The sequence below is a fragment of the Sardina pilchardus genome, chromosome 24, assembly GCF_963854185.1.
Source record: "Sardina pilchardus chromosome 24, fSarPil1.1, whole genome shotgun sequence".
Classification (NCBI taxonomy): Eukaryota; Metazoa; Chordata; class Actinopteri; order Clupeiformes; family Clupeidae; genus Sardina; species Sardina pilchardus.
Genome location: NC_085017.1, coordinates 3,661,872 through 3,674,378, shown reverse-complemented (window position 1 = coordinate 3,674,378; position 12,507 = coordinate 3,661,872). Strand labels below are relative to the sequence as shown.

The following is a 12,507-nucleotide window of genomic DNA, read 5'->3' as shown; positions in this document are numbered from 1 at the left end:
CAGCCCAGAATAGGGGCAGAGAGGAGAGAGAGAGGTGGAGTGAGAGAGAGAGAGAGAGAGAGAGAGAGTGAGAGAGAGAAAGAGAGAGAGAGAGAGAGAGAGGTGGAGGAAAGGAGGGGGATGGAGAGTGTGATAGAGAGGGAGGGTGAGAGGTAACCCAACCCACATCCTACCTCTGGGAACTCAGGGAGCTACCCCACTGGAGGACATCTGGGGCCCTGGCCAACACTGGGCCGGGTTAGGCTACAGTCCACTCCCTGATTCTGGACTAGCTTCACTGGCATTGGCTTGGACATTAACATCTCATCATTTCAAATCATACCTACAATAATGAATGACAATCACTTACAAATGAAGATGGATACCTTGCATACATGCACACCGTGATTCTATTAAAAAATATATATTTAAAAAAAATAGGACAACATCTCTCTCTTTGCCAAAACTGTTCCACAATTTAACCAGAGCACCTGTAGCCTATATCAAGCCGTGTGCCCACTCCCACCATTAGTATGGAAACATAAAAACACACTGTTTTAAAAACATTGCAGAATTAACGGTGATGGAACAAAATAGAGCTAAAGATACCCACGTTCCCAGAGCCATGCTACTTTTGGACTTCGATGAAAGTGGCTGCAAAAAGACAAACAAAACAAAGGACTTTTATTTTGAAATTGATATTAAACACGTGACGAGGAAGTGAAACTGGTTATTTTTCTCATTAGCCTTGCCTTCAACCAGCAAGGACACACATCTGATAGCACAGAGGAGAGCTATGGCGCGTCTATTGAGATCCAGTTTGAGAGGATATCTCACCACTCAGATTAGAATGTCTTCTGATCAGGTAGCAGCTATTTACCTAACTGTCAATTGCATTCACGTTGGAATGACACCTGTGCGAAAAGAAACAGGATGATAGGACTAAAGCTAACTAACGTCAGGTGGCTAGCAAGTTTGAAAAAAGTAGGCGCTGTGGCTTCTCACCTTGATACTCAAGGATATTTTTTATGGTTGACTATTTAGCAGTGTACACAGTTATTCCTTTCGGTGTGCGTTTTGTTGTATGATTTCATCGCCACCTCTATGTTGCTGCTCGGAATGGATAGCTAGCCAGGATATCCACCTACTGATTGTCGTTTCACTATATGTCCAGTGAAGCACCACATTTGGTTCCCTGTGTAGTTTATGCTTCCATACTGTAGGTCTTCACACCGAAGCTCTAGTCGGTTTCCCTAGTTGAAAACACAGAAAATACTATTCAGTGCTGTGAATACCCACGGCAACTTAGTAACAACGCAATAACTCTTACGCGGTGGCGTAAAATAAACAGCAATTTCGGCGGAACCAAATCGGGTACTTCACAGGGTGTTCTACCTGTCACGGTAGGGTTAACTATTTTGAGCACACTTGGTAAACAATGGCAGAGTTGCTATTTATAGTATCGAAAGTGGTTCGTTGCTGCTTATGCTCTGTATATTGTGTCAGAAACTTTAACTAAACTATAAGTATTGTCGGACGATAACCACCCATATCTAGGCTATATGAAATGAGGTGAAGGTTCCTATGCTGACCCACCCTTGCAGCTGTTGCCTGCGGCCACAGAAGGCGCAGTTTACGCTTGTCCAATGCCCAGGACAGCATCAATCTGTCAAGTTTATTTTTACCCCACTATTTTTGTACCCATAAATACTGCACAAGTGCACTTATTTGATTGTATAGTAGCTTATAGTTGAGGTAGTCCTGCAGTGTAGAAGTTCTGCAGTAAAGTCCATGGCACTTAATATTCCATTAACACCTCCCCAACACACTCTTTTTGAAATGCAATGTCAGACCTGTCCCCCCCCCCCCCCCCCCCCCCCCCCTGCATATTCTGCTTATGTTGAGCGTATCTTTGTATGTGGCCTTTGCTTTGTTTGCACTATTGTTATAAATGACAGTCATTTCTGTGACTGTCACAACCACAAGTGAACCCCACAGCCTGACCTCCATTCTCACCGTCCTCTTTGTGGTCTTTGTGTGTTTGTTTACCTTCTGTCCTGTCCAGCTGGGGGAGCTGGGGAAGGGAGCAGGCAAGGGAGGAGGTGCGGGAGGCTCCATCAGGGAAGCAGGAGGGGCCTTTGGGAAGAAGCAGGCGGCAGAGGAGGAGCGCTATTTCAGGTACGACCAAATCGAAGCCTCACCAACCTTGGCCACGCTAAACACAAGAGACAGACGCATAATTACTGCGTTGGAGAACTTTTTTTTCCTCTTTTCTTTTTTAAATTATCTTTTTTTTTTGGCCATTTTGCCTTTATTTGGACAAGACAGTAAAGACAGACAGGAAGTGGGTGGGTGAGAGAGAGATGGGGTGGGATCGGAACGTGACTTCGAATGAAGTCAGATCGGTCGGACTGGAACCTGGGTCACCGTGGGTGCTCAGATCCGTTCATCATATGGACGCTGTACCCTGTTTGGGGTTAGTGACATGCCACAACAAGCTCGTTATAAATTTCTTATTGCTAATTTTTGTATTCGTCAGATCCATTTCAACAGGCTATTTTGTATTTGTGTTTTCCAAACGTTGCCAGATCATTAACCGATAACTGGTCCCATCTCCCCACCAGGCAAAAGGAGAAGGAGCAGATGGCTGCCCTGAGACGCCACCATGAGGAGGAGATCGACCACCACAAGAAGGAGGTGGAGCGACTGCAGCGCGAGATCGACCGCCACAAGGGCAAGATCAGGAAACTCAAGCACGACGACTAGTCGAGCCCGGCACTTAAACACTACTTGCATAAATCCCCACATCACACTATGCTCTTCCTGCCCATGTACGCTATACCAAAATCTCTCGTTGCCTGCATGACAGCGGTAGCTGCAATGATCGTGCTTCCTGATTTTGTCTGTGAGCAGCGGTAGAATCGAATAAAGTTTACAGATAATTTTCCATATCAGTGAAGATAGTGTCTTTTTTTTGGTTCGTTGTTGTTAGTCCTTTGTTTCTGGTATGCAATAATCATCGACAGAGGTAGCTAGTAATGTGTTTACTTATTGATGTATCAGTCCAGAGTGCCTTCCTCAGCTCTCAGTAAACGTCAGGCTGTCCCACGGAAATGTATTTTTGTGACGCAAATGTATTTTTGACTCGTGTATTTGCACTGCTTTTGCAAACTTTTATCTTCTCCATACTGGCATTCAAAATGCAAATGTTCAATATGCCATCGAATCATGCCCCATATTGCTGAATATGCCATCGAATCATGCCCCCATTTTGTTCATTACAGTAATTTCCTGTGTATTAGCTGCGCTGTGTATAAGCCACAGGACAGTGTTTTATGCAAGTTAAGATAAACAAAAATGTATTAGCACCGTATGAACTGTCTCTTCTTAGCTGTACTTCATAGCTGAAGACATTTTGCAAAATCAATGTATCAGCCGCGGCTAATAGTTGGGAAATTACGATACGGCATCTTATCATGCCCCCATTTTGTAGTCATTCAGGCTGAAATAAACATTCTCTTCTTGCTTCTGTCAGTTCCACTGATACTGTAAAGGTAACCAAAACTTCCCTTGAACAGTAAAAGCTTTGATGTGACAATCGGTGCTCAAATAAACATGTTTGACATGCTGGAAATATGAGACTGTGGTGTGATCAAAGATGAGGGATTATAGGGCTGTCAGAAATAAAGTGTAATTTGTTTTTTTTTCCCCTTAGTCGCTTGACAGCATTAGCCTTAGTATTATCAGAGAGGGTTAAAGTAATGAAGGATCTTTGATATTATCCTTATCATAGTATCCCTTGGTTATATGTGTAAAGTCCATTGATAGCTTAGTAGAATCACTTCTGTCTTTCACTTTTACTGGCAGTTGTGAGCAAACTTGAGGTGAACTTTTGCCATGTCCTGTGGTGGTGGTGTGTATGGTTAAATTAACTTCCTGTATCTAACTGAAGACTGTGCACGGTTAGCCTGATTACCATCGACTTTCAAAGGCTCTGCGAGACTTTAGTCTGACCAACAGCCTGTTCTAACACGGTTTCTTGCCAGCGCTGGTTGACCCGCCTCCTTTAAGTGCCTCGGTTTGCTACTGGTAGATGTCAGAAAGCTGTTTGCCGAGTTTAAACCAATAACAACACTCTTTCCGCTGCCTTGAACACGCCTCTACCCAGAGCCGTTGGAGCTGCTCAAAGTTGATTGGTTCTCGACCAAAGGGGGCAGTTCCGCAGATTTCGGGAACTCAGAAATCCTTCTCAATGAGCAGTTGACCAGACCAGCAGCAAAAGCCTGAAGGCGTTGCGTCACTGGGAGGGCGTGCCAGGCTAGTGCACGGTGGTGCAGTCTGTTTAGCTGTAGTGAATATACTGTGATGTAGTCTAGTTCATTAGGTATACTGTGATCAACCCCAAAATGTTAATACGTATCTTTGCCTACATGTATTTTAAGTGGGTGTACTAAGATGGTGATGCTTATCACGCAGACTACATGTCTGTGTTTTCATGTACTTTTTGCTGAACATCAATCATTAAGAGCAGGTTCAGCATTCAATAACTGTACAAACCTGCTGACACAGACATGTCCCTAAGTAATTAATGGTCCAGTTTATTAACCTATAAACTGCTGTTGGGCTGTGTAAATGAAATTAATTATCTTTCAGCACATTTTGTGAAATATTTAGCAAATTTCATACAGAATGTCAGTGATTCAGTGTAGCTTTACAAACCAGAGTCCAGAAGAGTATTTCACAGTTCCATGTTCCATGATCAGTTTTTCAGATGAGTAATATTTTAGGTATGATGACATCTGGTGGTTTGATACTGTTGTGGGGGAGGCTTTGCCTAACCTGCATAGGGAATAATCAAGTGGAGAGATCAGTAGTGTGTGAATGTCAAAAACCTGTACTGACGCGATTGTCTTCATTACCTCAGTCTATGCATGACTGGAAACAGCCAAAACACTGTGGAAGACGGTAAATGACTGTGGATCAGATTTAAAGCCCCCCCTGTGTAAGATCTTCTCCCACCTAGCGGTGAAATTCTATATGACACCCAAATGAAAATGATTTTGTGTGCAAACACTTGAACACTTACAGAAATACTATCTGCTACATAAACAAGCCATCTGATCATATTTCTTGTTTTTTATTTCTATAGAGACTTTTGGATGAAAGAGCCTGCAAGAGCACAGGGACCTCACCAGACAGGCAGCCAGGTCTGGTGTTTGATGCATTGATGATGTATCAGCGCAGACATGACATCCCCCCACCTGTGTCAGAGATGTCTTGGGCCGTTTCTCAATGTGCGTTCTTCTTGTGTTCTCATGAACTCGAGAACCGTTAAAAAACGTTAAAAAATCAAACACTGCCGAAAGTTCAAGAACACATACAATTCCCGGAAGTGTTCTCGAATCGTTGCTTTTATCAAGGATGCTGTATTCTTTACATTATCATATGCATGTGACAAATACACATCCTTGTATCCTTGTAGGTGACAGAGCCATGGGAGGTTGTCTGAATGGACCTTATTGGTCCACTGACAACAACTGAGAAAGAAAATCAGTATGTCCTCACAGTGACAGACCTTTTTACTAAGTGGGTCATCGCCGAGCCTCTGAAGTCTGGCTCCAGTGTTGAGGTGGCTGAAGCACTTGTGCCAAAAGCTGTACACTTTCGGTATGGTCCGAAAAATTATAACAGACAGGGGTCGTGCATTTGTCAACGAGGTATGTGTGATTATCCTCACCCTTCACTACTACAGGTCATATGACAATCAAAATTCACACTGTTTTAAACGGTCATTTGTCAACAAGACCAATAAATATTGAAACTAACCATATGTGTCTGAATTATGTACAGCTTAATGCACACATATTTGCAGCGCTAAACATCAAGCATGCCATCACGAGTGCTTACCACCCCCCAGTCAAATGGCCAAGTAAGTAAAACATTGTGTATCGATGGCACTTTGTAAAAACAATAAAAGAAAATCCTAGGATTTTTAGTCCTCTCGCCTGCAGCAGGCCCATTCATAAAGCCCATTCAAGTTAAACTTTAGCCAATGTACACCTAAGAGCATGTAATTCTTTGAATGTTGAAGGACGAGAGAACTAATCAAAATGTGAAGAGGACTCTCACAAAATATGTAAACGAGCACCAGGACAACTGGGACGTCCACCTGCAGGCCATAGTTTATGGCATCAACACTGCGAAGCAGGTTATTATTCAAAAGATTAGATAACATATGCATGTTTAAAGAGTTATATTTGGTGGCTCAATGGAATTTAACAAAACCTTTTGTTACAAATCAGAGATCCACCAAGTACAGCCCGTACTTCCTAATGTATAATAGGCACCCCCGTCTACCTGAGGCATTGAATGCCTGTGAGTCAGATGCCACCTCTCTAGAGTTGGCAGACCCAGACGAGGAGATGGAGCTGAAGGTGGCTGGGGTCAAGGCCCTCAATGAACAGGTTTGTTCAGTGTTGTGTGGATGGCATGTTCAATTTGAGTAAGAATGCTTGCATAATAACTCATTCACATTTATCCTTAAAAGGTAAGGAAGAATATTGAACGGGCTCAAGCCAAACAAAAGAAGGCTTTTGAAGCAAACAAAAAAAAAAGGGGTGCGCCAGGGTTCGGTGAAGGCAGGGGATGAGGTCCTGATTGAGGAGCCCCCCAAAAAGATAAGGAAGGGAAATTGTCTGGAGGATCGGCATCAAGGGCCATTCACCGTGCAATCGTTGACAGAGAAGGGTGTGGCAAGTGTCAATATCTCTGGGAAAATCAGAAAGATGAATGTGTCACGGCTGAGGCCCTACTTTCGGCCACAAGGTATTGTAATAATTGTACTTGGTGGCATACCAATTGAAATATTAACTATACCACTTGATAATGACAATTAGTATTTACTTTCCTGTTGTTTAGACCACAGCTCAAAGGGCAGCCGTGATGCTGTGCTGGTGGACCACCTGTATGCCAGGGCAGCTCCACCACCAGCAGCAGCTCCACCACCACCACCAGCGGCGGCAGCACCACCACCAGCGGCAGCACCATCCGCAGCAGTAGATCCACCTGCAGATGTGTCAGTGTGTGGGCTAGACTGTGGTGGGCTGACACACTTGACACACCTTTTTCCAGAAGATCTGACTGAATTACAGGTGCATGTTCTCTCTAAATAGTTTTTCAATTATTCTCTGTGGTCATCAATATGAATGATGACTTTTTTTATAATGTCGAGGTTTATATACTTCGAAGGTTGATGATCTACTACCTCAGACTCAGTCTGAGTGTATTGGGCATATAGGAGAAAGCAAGGTGTTGCGGCAGGAGATGCAGTCGTTATGGCTGGGCCGCCCAGTTGAAGCAACTGTAAGTACAGTATGACTCCATTCTTATGTATTGTTTATAACATTGTAGTATTTTGTTTAATTGCCCCTAGTCATACTTGCATATATTTTCTTTCTTTAGATAGTCAACATGTGCTTGCAACTGGTTTGCAACATGGGGAGGTGGAAGGTGTGTGGATGACTATTAAATTGAACATTATGAAGGGTACTGTATTATCACAATCCTTTTTCTTGAGAGTCTAATCACCTTTGACTTCGTAGGGGAAGGATGCAGCCATTGCATATTCAGATGAATCTCTCAGCGTACCTGTAAGTCAATTGGCAGCGTTACTATAACTAACAGTGAAAAAATATAATACATTGTCATTAAATTGAAAAAGTGGAAAGTGGGTTATTGTTCATATTTGCTTGTACAACAACAGGGCGATACTGCATCAAAGCACCTGCTGGTTTTTCCAGTATGGAAACAAAGCCACTGGTCCATATGTGTAAGTTATGAACACACACACGCACGCACGCACGCACGCACGCACACACACACACACACACACACACCCCGAGCATACACACGCTATGCATTGTAGACACGGTACAGTGTAGCAGACTGTTGTGGGACCTTGCAATGCACTAACTGGACAATACACTAATTGGTAGACTGCCATTAACACTTTGTAATTCACAGCTTCTGATGCCGGAAATTTGCTGCATGCACATGCTGGACCCTGCTGACCCTAGTGGTTCTGGGGATGAGCAGTCTCTAGACACATTCAGGTTTAATAAATTAGAAATTGGAACTGTTCAATGTTCCCCTTTATGTTTCACAAGTTAAACCTTCACGTTCTGAAGGTCTGTTCAGGTTTAAAAAATTAGAAATTGGAACTGTTCAATGTTCCCACTTGTGTTTCACAAGTTAAACCTTCACGTTCTGAAGGTCTGTTCTCATGTTCTTTGTTGGATTTTTCTTTTTTTGTCAAAGGCAAAGACAACAACTAAATTATTTTACAATGTAAAGCAGAGTATATATCCACTAGTCATCTGAGATTAAAAGTTTCAACAAAATTGACACGTTAAATATCAGTTCTGCATGAATTGGCAATCCTGCATTTGCCGAAAACTACTGTGCGACCATTGATCATTTGGTTGTTGTCTATGGCCTCTGTGAATGGTGTCCAAGTGTCAAATGAATCATGAAAAAAAGGAAAAAATGTGTTAAAGACATGCTGAGATGTCATGACTTTGGGGCAGTTTACACTATATGCATAATGTACGTATATAGTTCTCTGCAAACCTATGGAGGCATCATGCCCTCAGTGTGCATAATGTATATAGTTCTCTGCAAACCTATGGAGGCATCATGCCCTCAGTGTGCACACACACAGACACACACTGTCACGGCCACTGTGGCCGGGTTTAACTAAGTGGAACCAAATGCAGACACCAGTAAATTTCAGTCAAAATAATACTTTTTAATGAGAGTTGTCTTCACAGGAAAAACAGAAATCTTCAGTTCAATGCGAGTTCAATGAGTCCACGAAAATCCAAAAACAGTTCAAAAACACAGGAGATCAAAAACTTGGTATCTCACTTGAACGGCAGCAGCAGGCAAAAAACTCACAGGCCAGGCAGAAAATCTCAAGCGGCAAAAATAGGCAAATCCAAAGTCCAACAAAGGAGAGCAGAGAAAAATCCAGGGCAGAAAGATCCTAGGCAAGGCGAAGGCGAAGACGTGGTCGTGGTCGAGGAAGCAGAGAGGTTTAGCTTGGCTTGGCTCCTGACAACGTGTTCGGTGAGGAGATAATCCAGCAATGAAGGAGCTTCAGGGCTGGAGTTAAGTGCAGGCCCAGACGAGGGAGAATTGGCCACAGGTGTGTAGCTGCGCAGGGTAGAGGCAGAGACGTGGGCGGAGCAAAACCTGGAGCACAGAGAGGGAGAGAGCACATGACCTGGAGCACCAGACAGGGAAAACATGATCCGGATCAAAATGATCCGGAGCGGATCGTGACAGGACCCCCCCTCTTACGTGCGCCTCTTGGCGCACTACCTGGTGCCTCCGGGTTCAGCCGATGGAAATCCGCAACCAGACGTGGGTCGAGGATGAATCTCGACGGCACCCAACACCTCTCCTCAGGCCCATAGCCCTTCCAATCAACTAAGTACTGGAGGCCCCTTCCACGACGTCGGACCTTCAGCAGCCGCCTGACCGTGTAGGTCTCACCACCCTCAATGACCTTAGGGGGCGGAGGGGCTTTGACAGGGGGAAACAGAGGGCTGGAGGCCAGAGGGCGCAATTGGGAGACATGAAATGAGGGGTGGATATGGCTCATAGACAACGGCAACTGAAGTTTCACAGTACAAGGATTGATAATTCTGGAAATGCGGAAAGGGCCAACAAACCTGGGAGCCAGCTTACGAGAGAGTACCTTGAGCGGAAGGTTAGCGGTTGAGAGCAGCACTCTTTGGCCGGGCCGATAGGTCGGGGCAGGGATGCGTCGCCTGTCAGCCATCTCCTTGTACTTCCTGCCCGCATGCACCAGGTGATGTCTGGCCCGAGCCCAGACCCTCCGACAGCGCCTGACAAAGGCCTGAACAGAAGGCACAGCTACCTCTTCCTCCTGGTTCGGAAAAAGGGGTGGCTGATAACCCAAACATGACTGAAATGGAGACAATCCTGTCGAAGAACAAGGGAGACTGTTATGGGCATATTCAATCCAAGGTAGCCACTGGCTCCAAGATGTGGCATTCTCGGAGGCCATGCAACGTAGTGCCACCTCCAACTTCTGATTGGTGCGCTCGGTCTGGCCATTAGTTTGAGGGTGGAAGCCAGATGACAAGCTTGCAGAGGCACCAATTAGCCTGCAAAAACCCTTCCAAAACAGGGCAGTGAATTGAGGGCCCCTGTCAGAAACAATGTCTTTGGGTAACCCATGTAGCCTAAAAACATGATTGACTAGCAGTTCAGCAGTACCTTTGGCCGTCGGGAGTTTCGGGAGGGGGACAAAGTGTGCAGCTTTAGAGAACCTATCCACAATAGTCATGATGCATGTATTATCGGCTGATGAAGGCAGACCAGTGACAAAATCTACAGCAATATGTGACCACGGCCTGTGAGGAATGGGGAGAGGTCTGAGAAGGCCAGCGGCAGGTCGGTTACCGGTCTTGTTCCTGGAGCAGGTGTCACAAGCAGCCACAAAACTCTTAACATCCCTGCGCATGATTGGCCACCAGAAGCGTTGTGTCAGATTGGAGAGAGTCCGAGCAGTACCCGGATGACAGGCCAGGAGGGAGCTGTGGCCCCACTGAAGTACCTGAGGTCGGACACAGAGAGGTACAAAAAGTTTACCAGGAGGGTCGTTACCTGGACCAGGGTCTTGGGCAAGGGCCTGCTGGACAAGGGTCTCCACATTCAGCAGCGCAGCAGCCAAAAGGCAATGGGGCGGCAGGATGGTCTCAGTATCCACCTGAGAAACGGGACCAAACTGTCTGGAGAGGGCGTCTGGCTTGATGTTCTTGGAGGCTGGTCTGTAAGAAAGCACAAAATTAAACCGAGAAAAAAAAAGTGACCACCTAGCCTGACGTGAGTTTAACCGCCTAGCCGTTCTCAAGTATTCAAGGTTTTTGTGATCAGTCCAAACCAGAAAAGGGGTCTCCGTTCCCTCCAGCCAGTGCCGCCACTCCTCCAGCGCCAATTTGATGGCTAGCAGTTCTCGATCTCCGATGCCGTAGTTCCGTTCAGGTGGAGACAGTCTCCGTGAAAAAAAGGCGCAGGGGTGTAACCGGCCATCCTTTGCGGACCTCTGAGAGAGGACAGCCCCGACACCCGTGTCTGATGCATCCACTTCGACAAGGAATTGTGCAGAGGGGTCCGGGATCGCCAACACGGGGGCCGTGGTGAACATGGTCTTGAGGGTCGATAAGGCAGTCCCAGCTTCCTTGTTCCAAAGAAAGGGAACCTTGGTGGATGTGAGGGCAGTGAGTGGAGCGGCAATGGAACTGTAATTGCGGACAAATTTGCGGTAAAAGTTCGCAAAGCCCAGAAAACGCTGAAGCTCACGTCTGGAGGAGGGGATTGACCATTCGGACACTGCCTTTACCTTCCCTGGATCCACCTGAACCACCCCAGGGGAGATCACAAATCCCAAGAAGGCTACGGATTGCTGATGAAAGTCACACTTCTCAGCCTTTATGAACAGACGATTCTCCAAGAGCCGTTGCAAAACTTGTCTCACGTGTGAACGGTGGGCATCTATGGTTGAAGAAAAAATTAAGATGTCGTCCAAATAAACAAATGCAAAACGATTAATAAAATCTCTTAGTACATCATTTACAAGAGCCTGGAACACAGCAGGGGCATTAGTAAGCCCAAACGGGAGCACCAAATACTCATAGTGGCCAGTCGGAGTATTGAAAGCGGTCTTCCATTCATCACCTGCTTTAATACGGATAAGGTAGTAAGCATTACGCAGGTCAAGTTTGGTGAAGAACTGAGCACCCTGCAGCAGCTCAAAAGCAGTGGACATGAGTGGTAAGGGGTACCTGTTCTTGACGGTGATCTCGTTGAGGCCACGATAGTCTATACAAGGCCTTAAGGACTTATCCTTCTTCTCAACAAAAAAGAACCCTGCGCCGGCTGGAGAGGACGAAGGACGAATAATTCCGGCAGCAAGGGACTCTGAGATGTACTTGTCCATTGCCTCCCTCTCGGGAGGAGAAAGTGAATAGATGCGTCCCTTGGGTGGAGACGTGCCAGGGAGCAGATCAATGGAACAGTCGTATGGCCGATGAGGAGGGAGAGAGGTAGCCCGAGACTTGCTGAAAACACGGCGTAGATCGAGATATTCTGGGGGAACATTTTTGACATCAACATCTTTATCAGGATCTGAGATCTGAGCACATACCGGAAGATGGGCAGAAGACAGGCAGGTGGCCATACAGTTAGAGCTCCAGGAGAGGATGGAACCATCCTGCCAATTGATGTAAGGGTTATGGAGCTGAAGCCATGGCAGTCCTAGAACAAGGGGTACATGAGCATTATCCATGACAAAGAATGAAATTGACTCCACATGATTCCCAGAAAACTTTAAAACAACAGGCTCTGTTACCTTAGAGATTGGGCTCAGCTTAGTTCCATTAAGAGCACTGGTCAGCAGGGGGTGCTCAAGTTCCTGTAGACTAATTCTGAGCTTTCTTG

At 45.6% G+C, this 12,507-nt stretch overlaps 2 protein-coding genes and 2 long non-coding RNA genes across 4 annotated transcripts in view; 3 read left to right on the top strand and 1 right to left on the bottom strand.

The window, feature by feature from the left end:
• The window catches only part of col9a2 (procollagen, type IX, alpha 2), a 33,729-nt gene extending 33,076 nt beyond the window's left edge, over positions 1-653 (bottom strand). The window contains exons 1-2 of the mRNA XM_062529156.1: positions 593-653; positions 174-322 (exon numbers count right to left, since the gene is read on the bottom strand). The gene's annotated coding sequence lies outside the window, so the exon portion shown is untranslated. The remainder of the gene's footprint in view (positions 1-173; positions 323-592) is intronic.
• A 41-nt stretch (positions 654-694) lies between these two features.
• On the top strand, positions 695-3,613 carry LOC134072459 (ATPase inhibitor B, mitochondrial-like). Its single transcript, XM_062529157.1, has 3 exons — positions 695-844; positions 2,045-2,157; positions 2,604-3,613. The coding sequence occupies exons 1-3, from the start codon at positions 776-778 to the stop codon at positions 2,743-2,745; spliced, it is 324 nt and encodes a 107-aa protein (XP_062385141.1). The 5' UTR covers positions 695-775; the 3' UTR covers positions 2,746-3,613.
• A 2,671-nt stretch (positions 3,614-6,284) lies between these two features.
• On the top strand, positions 6,285-6,984 carry LOC134072457 (uncharacterized). Its single transcript, XR_009937171.1, has 3 exons — positions 6,285-6,443; positions 6,527-6,804; positions 6,898-6,984. It is a non-coding gene; the product is annotated as an uncharacterized LOC134072457 (long non-coding RNA).
• A 23-nt stretch (positions 6,985-7,007) lies between these two features.
• LOC134072317 (uncharacterized) lies at positions 7,008-7,629 on the top strand. The gene is made up of 4 exons (XR_009937156.1): positions 7,008-7,130; positions 7,228-7,341; positions 7,441-7,488; positions 7,581-7,629. It is a non-coding gene; the product is annotated as an uncharacterized LOC134072317 (long non-coding RNA).
• Positions 7,630-12,507: the final 4,878 nt, after the last annotated feature.